This window comes from Arvicanthis niloticus, chromosome 5, assembly GCF_011762505.2.
Source record: "Arvicanthis niloticus isolate mArvNil1 chromosome 5, mArvNil1.pat.X, whole genome shotgun sequence".
In the NCBI taxonomy this organism is placed as follows: Eukaryota; Metazoa; Chordata; class Mammalia; order Rodentia; family Muridae; genus Arvicanthis; species Arvicanthis niloticus.
In genome coordinates this window covers 86765222-86785557 of record NC_047662.1, presented here as the reverse complement: position 1 = coordinate 86785557, position 20336 = coordinate 86765222, and the positions used below count along the sequence as shown (strand labels likewise).

The window sequence follows — 20336 nt, the reverse complement described above, 5'->3', positions numbered from 1 at the left end:
ATTTCATCATAAAGGCAGAAACAATACAATCCATCAGCAGTAAAATATAAATTTTAATTTAAAACAGAGATCATACCTTTTATCCCAGGACGGTAGAGGCAGACAGATCTCTAAGTTTGAGACCAGCCTGGGTTCTAGAATTCCAGAACTACCAGGGCTACACAGAGGAACCCTAAAAGAGAGAGGGCAGGGGATCATTTTTATTAGCTTCGAATCTATTAAAATTGGAATCATTCTTTATATGTGGAATGGGAATTATAAGAAATTAGTTCAAACCCTTAATTTGCATATAATAAAATGACACCAAGGTTAAGAACAGGATGAGGTGGCCCTGGGTTTTTATCTCATCTTCTACTACCTATTTGTGATTCCTTCCCTTCTGTCTGCATAAACTACATAGATCTGTCCTCAGAGAGTTGCCTACCAATTGGCTGGTGCTGGGTATTAATCCTGAAGGCCCTACTTACTAGCTACACAGCTTGGATAACTTAACTTGGCCTTTGAAAGTCTATTTCTTCATGTTTTAAAAAAGGGAGGGTGGGAGAAATCACTGAGAGCCCAGAGTCCTTCAAATGGAACAAGCACACAGTGTCCATGGCAGCTTCTCCATAAATCCTAGCTGTGTTCAGGATTCTTGTCTGCTGTGAGCATTGTTATAAAGCTGGTGACTTCTATCCAGAGAAAGCTCCTGGCTAGGTTTCTCATATTTCATAAACAGAATGTCAGCATTCCCAACTGCTCATCTGGGTTCCAAAGAACATAAATCCACCCTCAATCAGCATCGCCTTGCACCTGCATGCCTGTTGCTTGTTAGAGATTATAGCCTCGCTTTGGCACCACTGTGACTAGTGTTGTCAGAAAGCTTATTGAAGGAGGTGTATGAAATAGGAACGGGTCTTTAGGAACAAACTGGAAAGGAGCTATTTGGGGACAACCTGTCTGGAAAAGAAAAAAAAATCAGTAACACCAAAACAAAAACAACGTGTCTTTCTCAAGCTTTTATAAATTTTATTCTCTATAAAAATAGATATTTGCCCAAAGGTTTTGCTCGAAATATTAATTTTTCTATCACTTTGTGTTGTAAATCTCAAGTGAGAAGCTGATTTAAAACTTTAGTGGATGAAGGATATAAAGAGATTTCCGTGACAAAATCGTGTATGTGAGCCCTGTCTAGTAGTATCTCCTATGTCTTCTCGTCTTGCACTGTTTCCGTCCTTTCTGAAATGTATCTCCAAACAGCACTGGAGGCTTAGTTTTGTTTATTAAGTTGAATGGGTCAGTAAGAGTCTTATTCCAAGGATGGAATATTTCTAACTCAAAATTTATATGGAGGAGCTAGCTAGAAAGAAGAGTCGGTGGCTGAAAGCACTTTCTGCTGCTCTTAGAACTGTAGTCTGGTCCCAGTACCCACATGAGGTGGCTGATAAATAACCACCTATAAGTCCAGCTCCATGGGGTCCAGCACTCTCTTCTGGCTTCCTTGGCCACCTGAAGGTGACTCTAGAGCTACATTTTGAGAAATACTGACTTGAAGATGACTACTTGAAATGTCATTACTTTTGATGCATCTTAAAAGTCTGAGTAGATAGGTTACCCACAAGTAGTAAGAAATGTCATTATAATTTTAAATTATTATACTTGTTTAGTGCCTGTTGTATTTAATGTAATGAGGTAGCTTTAAAAATATGAAAAATTAAGATTTGTACCAGTTAGCTTTCCGTGACTGTAACAAAGTGCCCAAGACAACTACCTTAAAGGGAGGGAAGGTTTGTTTTGACTAGGAGTTTCAGAGGATTTTCTCAGTGGTCACTTGGCCTCATCCCGGCCTTGACATTAGGGCAGTGATTCTCAACCTTCCTAGTGCCCTGACTGATACAATTCATCAAGGTGTGGTGACCCCAACCATAAAATTACTTTCATTGCTATTTCATAATTGTAATTTCGCTACTGTTGTGAGTCATAATGTAAATATCTCTATTTCCAATGGTCTTAGGTGACCCCTGGGAAAGGGTCATTTATCCCCCAAAGAAGTCACGATACATAAGTTGAGAATCACTAGTCTAGAGCAACACAATACACTGTGTAGGGAGTGTGTAAGAAAGACTTCTATTTACTTAATGGTGGCCAGGAAGCAAAGAGTAAGACAGGAAGGGCTAGGTTCCATATCTTCTTCAAGAGTGTGCTTGAGCGACCTAAACTCTCCCCATCAAGTCCCACCTCTAAAAGCTTCATTGTTTCCTAACAGCACCACAGACTGGTGACCCTCACAGCAATGGGCCACTGGGAGACATTCAAAATCCAACCTATGATAAGTTGTTTCATGTCTTGAATATTTCCAAACATAGTGAAAAGTCATGGAAACTTCAGAGCATCAGAATGGTGGGACCTAACAGAGTTCTGACTGATGAAGAGCCATTCACTGTGTGGTTCACATGTCTGTGGGAGATGAGAAGAAAATGGACAGGGGTGGGAATTGTCGATCTATCATGTGCACAGAGAGCCCAATCACACTCAGAGTATAACAAGAAGGGAGAGTTGTGGCAGCATCTGTTAGTGGTACCAATACAGCCACAATGACCTGCAACTTTACTCAGGCTCTTGCTGGGGTTCTTTTTTATTCCATTCTGTCTCAGATGTACTTTTTAAATGATAAAAATCTACAGTTTGGAAGCATATGGCCCTATTGGACACTCAGAATCCCTCCTAAGATAACCACAGATATTACCAGTTCACACCATTTAACAAACCAGACTACTATGGTGATATTTCAGACTAAAGTTGTTAAGGTTGCTGGACTTCTATTTATTTTTCCAGCTAAAAGTTCTAAATACAAGAAAATAATTGATTTTTGGATGACTCTTAGAATGCAGACATCTTCCTGAGCTTCAGATGAAAAGAAAATTTGATGGATATCCTAAAATTTTGTTTATGCCTGCTGTGGCTATACAGGGTTAAGAGAAGCTGGGTGGATGGCACATGAAACTTTTTCCTGTTTGCGAGACTTTTGTAAGCTGAAAATTCTTTCAGATACAAAAGGTTTAGAATGGTAGTCAGGGGAGGATCTCTCATCTAGTAACTAAGCAGTTCAGCATCTCTTCCCATCAGAATTAAAGATCATTTTCTTCTTTGAAAGAGTACATTGGAACTGAAGCCCAACTTTTTTATAGACTCATCATTAAAGTGAGATGTTTGGAGGATGAATTTAGCAAAAGAAAAAGTCTTTTTCATCATCATTTCTCTATCTACACACAAATGTGAGCATAAAACAAGCTCTACTCTAACTGGGTAATATTTTTCTCATGCTTAGTAGTCGGCAGTCCTTATGTATGAACTAGAAAAATGTTATTATCTTAAAGGTCACAGACACATCCTCCGTGCCAGCTGCAACAGAGCATCTTGGTCTTATGGAGGTGGGAACGTCCCTTTGAGGACTTGATGCAGAGTGTCACGGTGAGGATGTGACACTCTTCCTTGGTGCTTCCACTTCCTCCAGGGATGGAGGCCCAGTGGGGACTGCTTCATGCATGTTTCTGCCCTGCTTCAAGAGAGACAGAAAAGTAAACAGTGTCCACATACCAGGATCTTCTTTCTTAGCTTTGCGTTAGCTACCAAGAGTCAAAAGGAGAATCCAGGCTCTATTTTTTTAAAGTTTGTTATTATTTCCAGATTTTATTTTAATGATTGAATAACAACATAGGAATCTGTTGAGAAACAGAGTTCTGTGGAGCCAGGGCATGCTTCCTCTTCAACCCTCTTATATTCATTTAATCAAAAAACAAATTAATAAAATCTAGTAAAATCGACCCTTGGGTTGCTGGCAACACTTGTCTACTAGCAGGAATCCCTAATTCAGTGGTTCTTGGAAAACACAATTTTAGAAGAGATTCAAATAACTTACAGGGTTTAGCATCAATGGCTACAGGACAAATGTACCTTTTCACAGGGTGGGCCTTATCTTGATAGTTTTGTTTAGGGATGGAGTTGGGGACACACTTTTCATACCTGTGAGAAAACAGCACAAAACATGATATGTATCTGGGAAGCATGAGCCAAGGCAGCCCGGTGTTAAAAATAAAATAAAAACCTACCTGTGAATCTGTTGAAGGGACAGAACATCCTTCATAAGTCAGAGGGATATCTGAGAGAGAGAGAGAGAGAGAGAGAGAGAGAGAGAGAGAGAGAGAGAGAGAGAGAGAATATGAATCTGGCGTCAAATTTTGCTTCCCATGCTTTGTAGCCATATCCTCAATCAGTACATAAAATAATAATGATAATGATAATAATAATAACTTGTATTAGCAACTTCATAGAAATAATCTTTTTAATTTATAAAAATTTGATAGTTTATTAATTTATTCTTTTACAGATTTGTACACGTTTATAATTTATTTTGACCACCCACTCATTCCTGTACTCTCTCTTATCCTCCCCAATTTTCACCGAGTCCCCCTCCTCCTATTAAGCTTCCATCTTATTTTAAAGATATAAAGTAGGTTTTTATTCTTGTTTATATTTTTTATATCTTTATTTTATATTTTTAAAATATTTTTGGAAAATTTATACATGTGTTCAATGTATCTTAGTCATACACTCCTCCATCCCTCCCTCAAGCTCCCCCCCACCTGCCCCAAATATCTCTCATCGTTTCATGATTTTAAATCTTCTCCACAATGAGTTGAGAGTCAATCATTCCATTGTTTTTCCTTCTGGTTGAAAAAAACTGAAATTTGTAGAAGTTGAGCAAGAATCAGATCAAAAAGCCAATGAGCAATAAAATTAAGATTCTATCCACACCTACCACCCATGCTATCATGTATAAATGGAAAGAGATTATTTTAGCGTTGAGGATGGATGGGTTTCCCAATTTCTGAGCTTGCTTAATTTCATAGTATGCACTTTGCAAAATCTCCAGAGTTAGGTAGAACTTTGGTGACAGTCAGGATTCCCTGAGCTACTGACTGGGAAGAAAATCAAAACACATAAAAGCAAATATACGTGTCTGTGTACAGTTACCCACACAGACCAGAAACTGATATCACATCTCCATGGAACTGGAATAACAGAGAATTATGAACTGTGAACACGGGTGCTGGGAATTGAACTCAGGTCCTCTGGACAAACAGAGTATGCTTTTAACCACTGGACCATACGAGCATACATCCATCAAAAATGTGGGTGCAGAGGAAAATCTGAGCTCTTTAGTTGAGCATCAAAGGGAACACTTGAGAGCCTAAGTCTTAGACTGTCTTAAAATGAAAAAACAAACAAACAAAACAGTAAAAGGCAAATAGCACCTCAGTGTTTTATATGTACGGGATAATTTTTATTTCTCCCCGGTGAGCACTTTAGACATTTTCTTTAATCTTCGTTGTAAATACCATCTTCATGTGAAGTCTCACTGCATAACAGAATGGCCAGGAACCTCTTGGAAAGGTGCATGAAGAGACCAGGGGAACTGGACTTTGCAAACGGCTATTTTGAGAAGTTGCTTTGTAGCGTTTATAATCTTTCTATTTTGGTTTTATGGTTCATAAATTTATACCGTGGCAGAAAAGTAAATTGCACTTGGACCAGAGTAGAAGACATAGTTTTCTTTTTCTCTTTCATTTACACTTTCAAACCACTCTGACCTTCCCTTTTAAAGGTTGGCCTTGTCATCTCAGAGAGGCCCCTTAGCCTGACGCTGTAACTCTCAGCAGCTGGCCTTAGCAGCATCGTGTGATACAGATCTCTTTTAAATCCACCAGTTTGAGTTTTGAAATTTTTATTTTATTGAGCACATGCACATTATTGTTATAAATCCCTCTTTATAATTTGTGTTTTTAGCCTTTGGACGATGTTTCTCATTTTCTGCTATGAGTCCTTTTTGTCATAAATTCTGTTGTATTTTATATTAATTTTGTTGGTATGTTTTAATTCAGTGTTTTCCCCGCTGATTTGTAGTCTTCAGTTGCTTCCTTTCTGGCCCTCCTGTTGTGATGTAAGTAGAAGATAGCCTAATTTGTAAAAATAATCCCATCTAAAGGATTTGGTCTTCTTTAGTATATAAGTTTAGTCATCTATACTTAATCTGAAAACTTATTTCCAATATTTGTTAGAGCTAATTAATTAGTCAATTAGTTAATTTACAAAGCTGTTCTAGATAGCTCAGGCTAGCCTTGAACATGTGACCCTCTTCACTCAGCCTCAGGATTCTACATATCTTTACCATGTATAATATTAATTTGGCTATTTCTGTTGTCTGCTTGATTTTTATTCCAATCCTTCTTTCTGCTGAATTTACTCCCACCCCCTGCTGCCCCAGCTTGCTGATTCTGACATTAGAGTCAGTGTGTTCTACTTTGGTGATGGCTTTGACATTTTTAACACAAAGATGGTGCTTTTGCTCTGACAGAGGTTAGAATAACAGTCTCTTCTCCGGCGTTCTAAGCAGCGCAGAGAGCCTACTCTTTCACAGCCTGCCTCTTTTAAAAAATGCTACTCTCTCCCTACTTTAAATATCATCTCATATTTCTTAATCTCAAAAGTTGAGTAACTTTATAGACCACAATTAATATTCTTGTTCCACCACCAAGTGCTATATCTACTATTTCTTTTTCAATATTTTTTCTTTATGTGTTCAAGTTTTCATTTCCTAAATATATTCTTCATTAGTTCTTTCTATGGTAATCCATGGGTACTAGACTCTTTTTGTCTTTTTTTTTTTTTTTTTTTTTTTTTTTTTTTTTTTTTTTTTTTTTACCTTGTATTAGTATTTTGCCTGAATTCTGTGTACCACATGCTTGCCTGGTATCTGAAGAGGCCAGAGAGGGCATCAGATCCCCTGGAACTGGAGTTACTACTGTGAGTACCCATGTACCGGGAACTGAACCCTTGTCCTCTACAAGAGCAGCCGGTGGTCTTAATCACTGAGCCACCTCTGTAGTCCCTCTATGTCTCCTTTTACATGGACTCACTCTTGTTTTGTCTATGTGATTTATGTTGGCAACTATTTTCTCTCAATGCTATCCCATGACTTCACAGGCTGAAGGGTGAGAAGGTCTTGGTCATTTTTGTTCTTTTGTTGGCAAGACAACTTTACTTTCTGGTAGCTTTGGCATTTTTCTCTTGACCTTTGATGATTATCCTAGCTTGTCATTGGGCCTGTCAGTCACCTATTAATGTATAATATTTCACATAAAAATTGATGGCGAAAGGAAACAGACAACATCATTGTCATGTGTCACGAATTAGAGAATGGGTTTGCTGGGCTACACCTGGTCATAGATACAGTTGAAATGTTGTCTACCTCTTCACTGTTTTGAAAGTTGATGAAGCTGGAAGAACCAGGTCTGACTTGGTGTGCATGCAGGTTAGTTCTAGTTGATACTGGATGGTGAGACTCATGTTTCTTCTCTTGTGGGTCCCAGTGGGCCCCACTGATTCTTCTTCTCCCAGTAAAGGGCAGCTCTGGTGTCCTTACACATTCCAGCTGTCCCTACTTGCCTGAAAGCTATTGGAAAACAGGAAGAATTCTCTTTTCTTTTTCTTTTTCCTTTTTCTTTCTAACAGTCCAGGCTTAACAGCTATGCAGTCAGTTCTACCATTTTTTATTGGTTAGAGATGAGTCATTAAATTCAACCTGCTCTTTAAGGAGAAAAATCAGACACCATTTTTTTTTCCTTAGGGAGGACACATTTTCAAACCACAAATGTCAACTTATTTTTTATTAATCTTTCTATACACTCATTTCCTGAGTAACTTACAGTCCTGCTACCCAATGGAAAGACCAAGATGTTTTCAAGTATTTCTGTAAAGAAAGATCCTTGAGGCCTAGACAAAGGCACGGATTCGTGCCATGTAGGTTGTGTTGCCTGTGCTATATGTCGAAAAGTATCACGAATGATGATGATTTTAAAGCCACAACTTTAGTGCTTCCTGAGATCCAGATGTTTAGTGCTTCCAGAGATGTAGATGTTGCTCCAAGTTGAGACAGTTTCGATCATTATCTTTTTGCATGCTGTTTCTCTGCCCCTCTCTTCCTGTAGATCGCTCATGCTCTTGTAATGCCAGGAGAGCCCCCAAGTCACTTCGATGGTCTTCCCTGATCTTGCATATTTTCTCCCCCTTTCTGTATGCACCAAGGGCTTCATGGTTTCTTCTTCTCCTTCTCCTTTTCCTTCTCCTTCTCCTCCTCCTCCTCCTCCTCCTCCTCCTCCTCCTCCTCCTCCTCCTCCTCCTCCTCTTCCTCCTCCTCCTTCTTCTTCTATTATTTATTTAATGTATGTGTATTCTGCTGCATGTACACCCACATGTTAGAAGAGGGCATAAGATGCCCTCATAGATGGTTGAGAGCCACCATGTGGTTGCTGGGAATTGAACTCAGGACTTCTGGAGGAACAGCCAGTGCTTTTAACCTCTGAGCCAGCTTACCAGTCTACTTCACAATTTCTTAAATATCAACTTCATATTTACTGATTCTTCAATAAACCTTGTTAAAAATGTGTTATATATCTTGTATGTACATGAATTTTAACTATTCTATTTTTCTTTAAAAATTTTTTATTCTGTTCTAATTTTTAGCTTTTGTATTGCTTTCTTCAGGATTATTAAACTTGTGTTTGAACTTTGCCTCTCATTTCATCATGTCTGTTCTTTTGTGGCTTATGTGTTGAGGTTTGTGGTATCTTTTTATTATTTTCTTCAGTGGGATTAATCACCTAGTTACTAAATACATTAGATTTCTTAGCATTCTTATTCCCAATTCTCTATGAACTTATGGATCATTATTCCTAATTATTCTTCCTTTAAAATAATTTTTCTCTTTTCTGGTAATTTTGAAGCTTTTCCTCAGAAAGCCTCCCAGTTCCTTCTTCCTAATAAAGATGTAATGAGCAGAATTTAGGGCTCTAATATGTAATGTTTTGGAGTCCAATCCAGATTTAGTCCCATAGGCACCCAAATTCTGCATGGGTGCCTATGACTGCATCTTCCTCTTCTCATAGGGAGGGGCACTTTACTCTTGTCTTTGTTTTCAAGCAATGAGCTATTCACTCCCAACACCAGGTGGACTCTATCTATCTATCTATCTATCTATCCATCCACCCATAGATAGATGTCAGACCTCAGTTACTGTTGAGACAACTGGGAATTGACAGTTCCTGCCTCTTGTGTTTTGCCTGTCAACCTGTTGGCTGAAGTATCAGTTTAGTGTTGACATCCTCTCTAATACTGCTATGTATTTCTTCTACTGAGATGATTTTGAACTGTGAATTAAGCACTGTTACAAATATAGTCTCTGTGCTAGGTTTACATATCATCATGTACATTTGATCCTAGCCAAAAAGCTGAGGTACAAGTCCATCCTACAAAACTTCTATCTCACAGAATAAATAAGAAGTGAGGGTGTGTATTCCTATTTCAAAGGACTCAAAGGAAGTGCTAGTTAAAGGGATTCATTTTTTCCATCTAGAAAACAGAATATTTTAGCTGGCTTGTTTGGATACTAAAAACAAAATGCAAGTACAGACACACACACATAATAACATCTTGTAGAACCACCCAGAGCCTGCTGTCGTTTCTGTGCTGCCACTGTCTGCTGCATTGACTGTCACCAAGCTAAGAAAAGGACCAGAAGATCTGGAACCTCCAAAGTGCTCATGTTCAAAGCAGCTGGTTCACACATCTCAGATTCTCTCCCCTCTTGGTCAACTTAGTACTTACCTCTTGCTCAAACTTCTCTAAAATACCTCACTGCACTCTCTGCCTGAGCCATCCAGGACACAGCTGGTCTCTCCTCCAAGTCCTCTCTATCTTATTTTTGTACTTTGTTCTTATTATAACGTCTTCCCAGAAACAGGAAGCCTCGGTGCCATTCAGCCAGGAACAGAGAATGTGTGCATTCAGCTCTTCTGAGACCTCAGCTTCACTAGTGGAATCCCTGTTATGTCTTGGTTCACCTCTCTTTTGTATGTGCCAGAAGAATGCATGCTATCTACACACTTCTGAAGTCTGTTTTCTTCTGGTTCTTCATTCACTCCACAGGGTCTCCATGACTTGTGTGATTTTACCAATTTATCCCCTTTGTCTCTCTCAGGTAATCTTTACTTTCCTTCTTCCTGTCTGACCTTTGATAGACCTTCCAATTTCCTCCCCAATTGATGAACTGATGAATTAAGGTCACAAATGCACATACATAGGTGAATTTGGGGAGATAGACCTTATAAGAAAAGGAATAAAACTCAGTGGTGGGTATTTGTGATTTTCAGTTACATCAGCTGGCTAACTATATCTATCACACAACTACAAATGGAAACACATACAGACTTGTATTCTCAGAAAGAAAGGGCATAGAGTTCTTCTTTTCTTTGGAGATATTAGACTCATTGTACATATTAATGTATTTCAAGTTACTCAAGATAAGAAAAACTGAGGAAGTTTAAAAAGTTAGCAATCAGAATGAGAAGCTGTGGCTATTACAGCTGGAAACACCAAAACAAACAATAATTGGACTTTTTTCAATTCTTGCCCAGTGAATGGAAGTGGAAACAGGTCTTATAGGTAGTAATCATAAGGGGGAATGATTTAGCTTATATGTCTCTCCTCCGTTTTTTTTTTTTCATAAAGAATTGGTCAAAATGGGTTGCTAAAATGATCCTGAGTTCCCTATAAATGAGCACATTGAAGAGAGTAGTTGATTGCTGTTGAACTTAGATGTGGAAGTAGAGTGAGTATACCTTGCAGTCAGTGGGGGGCAACTGACTGTCTAGCCTAACCACCCTCCTGGGCTAGTCAAGAAAGCAAAAGGCAAACCATCCCTTATACAAATGGTAAAAGACTTCTTAAAAATTACAGATTTTTTTTTCTATGAGAAACAGTTCTATACTTCAGAAAAAAACCAGCAACAGATGTTGGTTGCCACCCCTGGTTCTAACATTATGCCTTCCCCAGAAGATTAAAAAGCTATTTGAAAGACATGACAGAGCATAACACATAAAGCAATTAGATGAGAATTTAACAATTAAATCCGGATGAAGGCCATGGGGTAGGATTTTCAAAATTGGCAGATGACAAGTTCTGAAGTCACCAGGAATCACCATGGACACATGGCTCACGTGGCGAATTTAGGACTGCAATCTGTCCTTGAAATGACCACCAAACTGCTCCACGGGGTACATACAAGTTTCAATATTTTTCTCTAAGATAACCTCAGTTGTGTGTGCATGTATTTATCTGTGTGTGTATTAATGCCAAAGCATGTGAGACATTTGTGAATATTTGCATCTATGCACAGAAAGGAGTTTTTATACTATAACTTATAAAAGTAAAATTCCCAGGCCAAACTCTAAGCTTGTTCTTTGGAAAATACCAAATTTCAGACACTGTTACATCTTATTAGTTGGATCTGTTTAGCTGTAGTGTGTGTGTGTGTGTGTGTGTGTGTGTGTGTGTGTGTGTGTGTGTAGGGGGTGTCCTTTCACAGTTTTCAAGCCTAATTTGGCTCAAAGATTCTGATAACATCTGTGATATAAGCAGGAACTCTTCCGGGTTATTGTGCAACACACCTAGATTCCTAGCACTCAAGAAGGGGAGCCGGGGTTCAAACATAGCAAACGATGCCTAGTGACACCTTGTCTCAAAACAATACAAACAACGAAAATGCAGCAAAAGTAAACCAGGGACTCTACAGTTTCTAAGTGTCTAGTGTAGAAGGAACTAATACTTCTTCTGTGCTTTACCTGGCATTGCTAGGAATGTTGTAAAAACCTCATTTCTTTATCTGGACTCAAGAAGGTTCATTTGATAGTCAACCTCTGAAACTTTTTTTAAATATATATATAATTGACATTAATTTAAAAATTGTTAGTAGCCTCTAGCCTGGATTCTCAAAGCAAGAAAACAAAACTGAACACCACTGACTTTGGTGAAGGCAGGAGAGGTCAGAGAGAGTCAAAGCAAATAGGAGATTTCACATGTGTTTGAAACTGGGTATGAAGTACGGAATGGAGACATTAGTCACCATGATACCAGGTTATAGCAGAGGACTCCATGTCTGAACCATGAGGACACTGCATTTCTGGCTCTGTTTCGGCAGAAGATCTCTAAGACTTAGATGCTTTGCTTTATTTTATATGTAAAATAGCCCAAGTCACATGGATCATGTTCAATCACAGAGATATAGGAGGGATCTCAGTGAGTAGTGGATGTCATATATGAAAATACCCACCATCTATAAAGAACAGTGCAAGCCTATTCCTGTCAGAAACAGTGGTTACAAATAATATCACTATTTTTTTCATATACACACATACTGCAACTGGCTTATATTTAATTAATTCTAAAAAACAAAAAAAAAAGTGTCTAAATGGATTTGAACAAATAACCCTTGAGAGTTTTGTGTAATATAGTCATAGTTAACACTTTAGAATGACTAATTTGTTTTTTATTTCACCTTGGTGTTAGGGTTTCTAAAAAAAAATAAGCATACAAATTCTCTGTTCTTTCTATCTAATTTAGAGTTTTTGTTTTTTGGTTTTGCTTTTGTCCCCTCTCTCTCTCTCTCTCTCTCTGTCTCTCTCTCTCTCTCTCTCTCTCTCACATCTCTTTTTCTTTCTTTCATTTTCTCCCAGAGCAGCCTTGGCTAGTTTGTTCCCAGAATGCTTTGTTCTTCTCTACTCTCTGAGCTGCCTCTGGGGGTTAAAAATGAGAGCTCCAGCTCTTTGTTGGTGGTAGGCCCTGGTTCTGCAGAAACCCCCTAATCCCCTGTTTACCACAACAGCAGTCTATTGCCATAGAAATGATAGCTGAGATCCCACAGTCCACAGCACTGACTTCACAGCAGGGCCTGGTAAGACGAGAAGCCAAGTTAACAGAGGAACAGAATTCACTAGAATAGTAGGGACTCTGTTGCCTTAAAAGAAAGGGGGGATTGTCCTTGTCCACATTAAAACAAAAATGCATGAGTGAGCTACGTCTTCGAGTATGCTGTAGTTTATTTTCCGTATAATGCTGCCTGACTACAAGTCGTAATTTGGAATCTAACGCCATGGAATCCTTTGCTTGCAAAGAAAGGTCAGCACTTTCCCTTCATGGCATTTGTTTCTTACTGAAATAAGAAACAAGTCAATTCTAATGAATCGTGCACAATGTATGCGCTGCAGTTTAAGACCCCTCTTCTCACCAAGCATTGTTTTGTTTCTGTTTGTTGCCTGTGTGTCTGTTTCCTCCTGTTCCTATTAACAGAAGACAGTGAACCCGAACAGGACGCTGAAGGTATCTTTCCCCTTCTTTCTGCCTTGCTGCTTCTCTTTGGATGCACAGTATACTTCAACTGCTTGTTTGCCAGACCTTAAGTCCTATTATTTTTGTCAAGAAATGACAAATAGCCCATGGGAATAAGAAGTCACAGCAGTAAACAGAGAATCTGAAGATGGGGCTGCTTTCCTGTAGATGCAGGCTACAGACCACTCACATTTCTTAGGAGAACAGAGAAGGGTTAGAATCACATATTCCATATTCTAGAATCACAGCAGGAGATTAAATAAAAAGAACAGACAAGAAAAGTAATCCTCACAGGTCCAAACAGAAAGTTATTTGGGAAAGGGTATTAAAATTTTGGAGAAGAAAAATTCAAGGTGCTAATTTATGTTTGGTTACCGACATTTCAATGCAATGAGGAGTTTAATGCATTTGCTCTAAATCAGTAAAAACTAAAGTGATTTTATTTTAATTAACATGGAGATTTATATTTGTCTGGGAAACCCCTCATGTACAATAAGCCTCCCATCACCAAAAGTAACTTCTCGCCAGTAAGACTCATGCTCTTCTCAATCAAACGTTGGCAACCTGAGGCTAAATGCCACAAGTCCTCAGGTCACACAGTTTGGTTCTAGGCTATCTTACCTCTCTTAGTCTGCCATTGTTTTAACAGTGCCTCCTTCTCATTTTATGAAACAAATACAATCAATTAAGTACTTTAGACTCAAAAGTGCTTCGGGTTTCAAAGTTTTTCAGATTCTGGAATGTTTGTTCAGACTTGACCGGCTGAGCATCCCGAATCTGAAGGTCCAAAGTCAGTCAGCATGACCTGTTGAGAGTCATGTTGGCAATCTTAATGAGTTTGGGGCTTTTAATTTTTCATATAAGAAAAACTGTCTTAGTATTTATCTCCTTGCCCTGACATGCTAACTAGCAGAAGCAGACTTAAGAAGGAGAGCTTTCATTTGGCCCAGAGAGCCAAGGGAAGCAAACCAGTTTTGGCAGGGGCTGCTGCAGCTCCATCTGCAGCTGCAAGGGTGTGAGATGACAGGGCCATGCATCACAGTGGATCAGGAAGCAGAGAGCCTGGACTAGTACCACAAAACGCATACAATGCTCAAGGTCTGCCCCAACGACCCAGTTCTGCTAACTAACCTATATGTCCTAAAGAATTTAGAACCTGGGCCAGAGAGATGGCTCAGTGGTTAAGAGCATTATTGCTTTACAAAGGACCTATCATTCAATCTGGGAAGCTCAACTGCCTTTCGCTCCAGCTTCAGGGGACCTGACATCCTACTCTACGAGATACCTGGGCTTGTTATGAACTATTTCAATGTAAGATTCCTGACCTTCAGATAGGGCTGCAACTTTGCCCAAGAGATATAAAACCCGAAATGTGAATTTATTCTGTATGAAAATCCTAAGGCTAAACGTTGGCCATGTCTTTTGTCCACAGTGCTGGTGAGTACTACCATGCCCGTGGGAACACAGATGAGGAAGAGTGACTAGCAAAGTTGATAGTGATAAATCATATTATTTATAGCAAGAGAAGTTGTATAATATCACGATAGTTATAGTTTCCCCAAATTGCTAAGCAATTTCAAACTCCTATTCAGCAGTTTGCTTGTTTACATAACAAAACATATTTTCTTACATGAAAGTAAATTACAAAATTAAGACATTTGATGTGCATTTCACTGGCTAAGAAACAGATCTCACTGAGCTTCCCTGATGATGTAGAATGCATTCTCAGTTTGTGGCTACCCACCAAAGCAATGGGGTCTGCTATCAAACTATATCCAAGCTCATTCTTGCAGGGGATGAAGGTAGCCCGACTTTTATTTTTGGTTGCAGCTGCTGGGATGGTTGTGGACGGTTGTTAAATGCTTGGAATTTCTCTCAGCCCACCTTCACCTTTCACATTTAGAACTGGAAACAAATACAGATGGGAGCAACACATGAGCCTTGTTGCTGATGAAGCTGAACTGGGAAACGAAGCCTTCTGATCCAGCTAACAAGGAGACTAGCATAACTTGTGTTTGTCATTCTTGCCTCTCCAGCCTTCCCCATGTCACATCTTAATGTCTGGGTAGAGAAGTCCTGACCTAGTAAATGTCTAGTAAACTTTCAATTGCATATCAAGCTCTTTCCATTCATAAAGGTAGGACAGTCAAGAGAATGGTAGGGCTGACTTACACAAACTATACATACCTTCATTTGGCTAAGGTCACCGGAAAAGTCACCCACTCACTCGCTTGCTCACTTGCCCACTTGCTCACTCTCTCACTCTCCTACTCCCCCACTAATTCATTTAATAAACACTTATGATTAGTTACCCTATATCAGGCAGGTTACATGTAGCAATACACAGAGACCCACATATGCATAGGTCAGCCTGCAGGGATGAGCAAAGCAAAGCCAGACCTTGATAATGTTGGCATCCCAGGGAGAGGGACAGCCACAATACAAATAAGTACAGGACCCACAGTTGTCCAGTGGTGCTAAGTAATACGTGAATATAGCCAGAGTGAGAGGCATGAAGGACGCTATGAAAACAAGACATTTCAATGGAACCCAAAAGATATGGATGATGCTTAGAACCTCCTTTGGGGGTAGAGGGAAAGTGAAAGGAAAGGTTGAAGATGTCTGTCACTACTGCAAAGGGAAGACCGACTCTTATCTCTTAGAGAGAGCTCAAGAGTGTGGGATAGACCGGCTTCATGTTCTCTTAACACACTGCACTTAATGATGAAACCCACCGGAGAGAACAACTATTTGTTAGCAGTTTTATAATCATGGAGATACCTGTGTGGCCAATTGTACCCATCATATGTGCCCAAACAGAGCCCCTAGAAAGCTCTGGATCAGGCAGGATAGGGAATCAATCAAGTTCAGCATTATGACGAGCTGTGCAAGAGTAGCTGGCTGACTTATTCACTATCTCAGTTTATGCTTAGCTGTGTAGTGCAATATAGACCATCAAGGGTTTCACAATGTACCTAAGTGGCAATCCATATAATACAATAGCTGCCAAAAGAGAAGGAAAGGCTGTAAATCAGAAAGCAATAAACCCACCCTGGTTACTACATTTCTAAGAATTCGAAGTTCCTGAATTAAAACATTTGCTTCTATAAATCAAAACAGGAGAAAGAATCTAGATTTCCCATTTCTCCGGTTTGTTTTCATTGTCCTAGTCTTCATCCAAAGGCCCTCATTTCAAGTCCAAGGGCTCAGTCAAGCCATTTGAACACTTCTGTAAGAAGACTGATACCAACATGATCCAGTACCCAGTCTCTCTAGAGCCACGCTGTTCTCATTGCTCAGAGGCAGTGGGCTACATGTGCTTCTGATCACAGTAACTCAACTCCAAACCTGCAGTGTCAGCCCCTGCACACGCTAACCCAGCCATGTGTTACAGATGTGTGGCATAGCCTAGGCCTCCATTGCTATCACCGGAAAACAAGAACAGTGTGTAGCTGACCCTGCTAGGGTGCCGGTCAGCCTGGGTTTGGCTGTCAAAAGAACACAGCCTGTGAACTTGGATTAAATGGGGAAAAATAAGAATCCAAAGTGAGGGCTTAGATGATATGGCCCTTAAATCTCTTTCAGACGGTAGCAGATTTCTCCCCTCTTACTATTTGTTTATTGAGGCAACTAAATAATTTGCCATTTTAAGATTTCTGCATTCTGAGTTTGAAAGACATGGTCTCCAGGATGTTGCTTACTGTGTTCCTGAACTCTGATTTTTTTTTTTTTTTTGGATGTTTAATTAGATCTCAGAACCTTTTAAAGTCAGGTTATTATTATTATTATTATTGTTGTTGTTGTTGTTGTTACTATTATTGTTATTTTTTAGACATCATCTCATGTAGTTCAGGATTGCCTCAGACTCTCATTAGTGAGGATGGCCTTAGCCTCCAATTCTTCCTGCTTCCATTTCTTCAGTGCTAGGACTACAGGCATGTCCCACTCCATCTGGTTTATGTGGTGCTGGGGACTGAACCCAGCACTTTGTATAGCCTAGGCAATCACTCTCTCAAGTGAACTATACCTCTAGTCCTCAATTCTAGTTTTAAGAGACAGATTCAACTGTATCTTAAACATTTACTACATTTATATATATATAAAAAAAAACCTATTGTTTAAGCACTGTTGTCATTGAACCTGACATTTTTATTACTTTTCTGTTCTCCCAGATTTTGGGTACAACATTTACATATTTAAAGTGGGTGAGCCCAAACGGTGTTATAAATAACACATATTGGAGTCCTCAATATCAAAAGATAGGAAGTCAAGGTAATTCAATTTTGCACCAGCCAAAGATCCAGGTGTCAAGGGAGACGGTCACATTTATATACCCTTGAGTGATGTGACCTTCTGAAGAGGTCAAAAGTCAGAGAGACTGCCGAGAAGCTTTGGCCTTGCTGTTATTGTTCTGTCAATCTTTTGCCTTGTCCATATGAACTCTATGAATTTCAGTGAACTAGAAGAGCTAAGCCAAGTTGCCGTGACAATTAGGGTTTAGAATTCCTGTCATGTGCTGGGCTCAGGCCCTAGAAAACAACAGAAAAGAACATAAAATATGTTGATAGCATAATAGGGAAATAAAAAGATTTCATAATAGTTTAAAAGACTGTTGGATTTGACATCAGAAGGCATGAGACCAGGCTCATTACCCTCACTGCTATTACTCTGGGAGAGTAAATAAAATTAATGAGGATTCAGTTTCCACATCTGAAAGGAAGGGCAGAAATGTAGCCCATCTTATGAACTGCATTCTCCAATTGATTCTGAGTTTTCACCTCTCTCCTTTTAATTCAGGATAGAACTGCTAAGTCTGCAGATTGATTTTTTTTCAATTGGTGAGAATGTATAACCATCAGGAATACAGGGGACTCATACTCCTCCTCACATTTATCTTAAACATTCCTCTCCTTTCCCAGAGTATAGCATCTCATTCTTTGAAATGTATGATGTATTTGAATGTGTTCTCACTACTAGAGAGAGACTTGAGGGAATAAACCATCAATTATTTCTTTAGTTTGCTAAAATAGTGTCCTATGTTCATTTTCATCATGAATTCTTCTGGGCACTTAATCCAGCAGGAAACAAAATAGACCCAGACATTCTATTGTATATTCTATATACTGTATATTCTATATACTGTATATAATATTGTATATTCTATATTGTATATTCTATATACTGGGGGAGCTGAAGAACTCATAAGTAGGAACCGAATAGTGGAATATCAGATAGCAGTAAGTGGATAAAGATCATGAGCTAGAATGGCAAAGCCGATTGGGAGTTGTACTGTGTGTTGAATGATTATGATTCTAAGACAATGTCCCTTAAAATGAGACATGAATTACACACATAAGGAACCCATAACATGTAGTCACAAGCATAAATGCTCTAGACTGAGTATCAACAAAGACAAACTTTTATGTGTGTTCTGGGTTGGTGACAAAGATCACAGCACAAGGAGCATAGAGGGCAAGCATAGCAACACTGAAGAAGTGAGCATACTCAGGGCGCAGTGTGGCTGGAGTTTTAAAGTCCCGCCTTACTTAGCCATTTCATAAGGAACAATCACTCATGGCCTTTGTTTTTCTAACAGTTTTTGCAAGAATCCTGCGTGCTCCTGAATCCCACAATGTCACCTTTGGTTCCTTTGTAACCCTACGCTGCACAGCAATAGGCATCCCTGTCCCCACCATCAGCTGGATTGAAAACGGACATGCTGTGAGTGCCTTGTGATCGGGATGATTTGGGGAAGACCCGTTGGTGCTGGTGGTGACTTTCTGCACACAGCATGTGCCTGTAGTGTGTGGTGATTTGAATAAGAACAGCCCCTGGTACCTCATATGTTTGAGTACGTGGTCCCTAGTTAGTGGAACTCTTTGGGAAGGATTAGGAGGTGTGTCACTGGGACACTTTTGAAGTTTCAAAAGCCCATTCCCTTTGCCACTCTCTCTGCCTTCAACTTGCAGATCAAGATGTAAGCTCTTAACTGTCCCTGATGCCATACCTTTGCTCTACCATCATGGGACTCTAATCCTCTGAAACTGTGAGCCCCAAACTAAATGTTATCATTTATAAATTGCCATGGTCATAGTATTTTACCACAGCAATGGGATAAGGACATAGTAACTAAGATACAGTGCTACCATTTCTATCTATATCTCTGGTCCTAGTTTTACCAGTATTTAAAGCTGTCCTTGGTACCAGAAACCACTGGCATTGAACCCTGGGAGTTTGCATCCCTCCCTGTATCATTCATCCTTTACCTTTTTGTGTAAAAGAGAAATAATTTCAAGTCCTTCCTTTAACTAAAATAATTTTCATAAAATGTACCAGAAAAAGACCAGTTCACTGGTGGAGGTTACTTTAATGGAAAATAATCCAGGATTATAATCCATTCAATATTTCTTCATTTTTGATAGTGTTAACTAATAGTAGCTAATGTGATCACAGGGTTATTTTGAGCCAGGTCCTCTTCAAAGTACTTTACATACAAGGATTTTCAAGCACGCATTGAACATCTGAGCATCAGGTAACATTGTAGGCTCTATGGCAACAAGAGCAAGAAAAATGAGAGACCCTCCATGACGTCAAATGACTTCCGTTCTGGTGGGAAAGGATAGAGGATAAAATCAGAGAGAATGTGCATACATTATGTTAACCATGACAAAACAAAACAAACAAGGGAGCAAACAGCAACAGCAATCAAAACCCATAAAGCCGGAAATGAGTCAGAGAGTTGGACCTTAGGAGAAAGATTCCAGTTTCAGGAGAGTACTTGAGTCTAACTGGGACAAAGATGTCTGGGATGACGACAGGGAAGGCTGTGTGCATAGCTGCTGGAAGATTACCAGACAAAGTCTCTGAGGTAAGAGTGTAGACATGATCTGTTGTGTGGTCGTAGATGAGGGGTGCACGCGGCCACTGTAAGTCAAAAATTCACAGTAAAAAATGCAGAGGCTGGGAAGCAACTTCAGCTTTCCTTTGCCTGACAGGAGACTCAATTGCAAGTCTGTTCCCATTGCCTATTGTCCCATGACTCTTCCCCATTTTCCCCCATTCCCTTGTGTGTCTGA

General features: G+C 39.4%; 1 protein-coding gene across 4 annotated transcripts in view; it reads left to right on the top strand.

Moving 5' to 3' along the window:
* Musk (muscle associated receptor tyrosine kinase) overlaps positions 1–20336 on the top strand; it is a 100501-nt gene that overhangs the window by 29567 nt on the left and 50598 nt on the right. For 2 of the 4 annotated variants that reach the window (XM_034502683.2, XM_076934913.1), the window contains exons 6-7: positions 13222–13251; positions 18857–18981. In XM_034502683.2, the coding sequence (XP_034358574.1) occupies positions 13222–13251; positions 18857–18981 (155 nt within the window). The remainder of the gene's footprint in view (positions 1–13221; positions 13252–18856; positions 18982–20336) is intronic. The other 2 variants (XM_034502685.2, XM_034502684.2) reach the window with 1 other exon arrangement.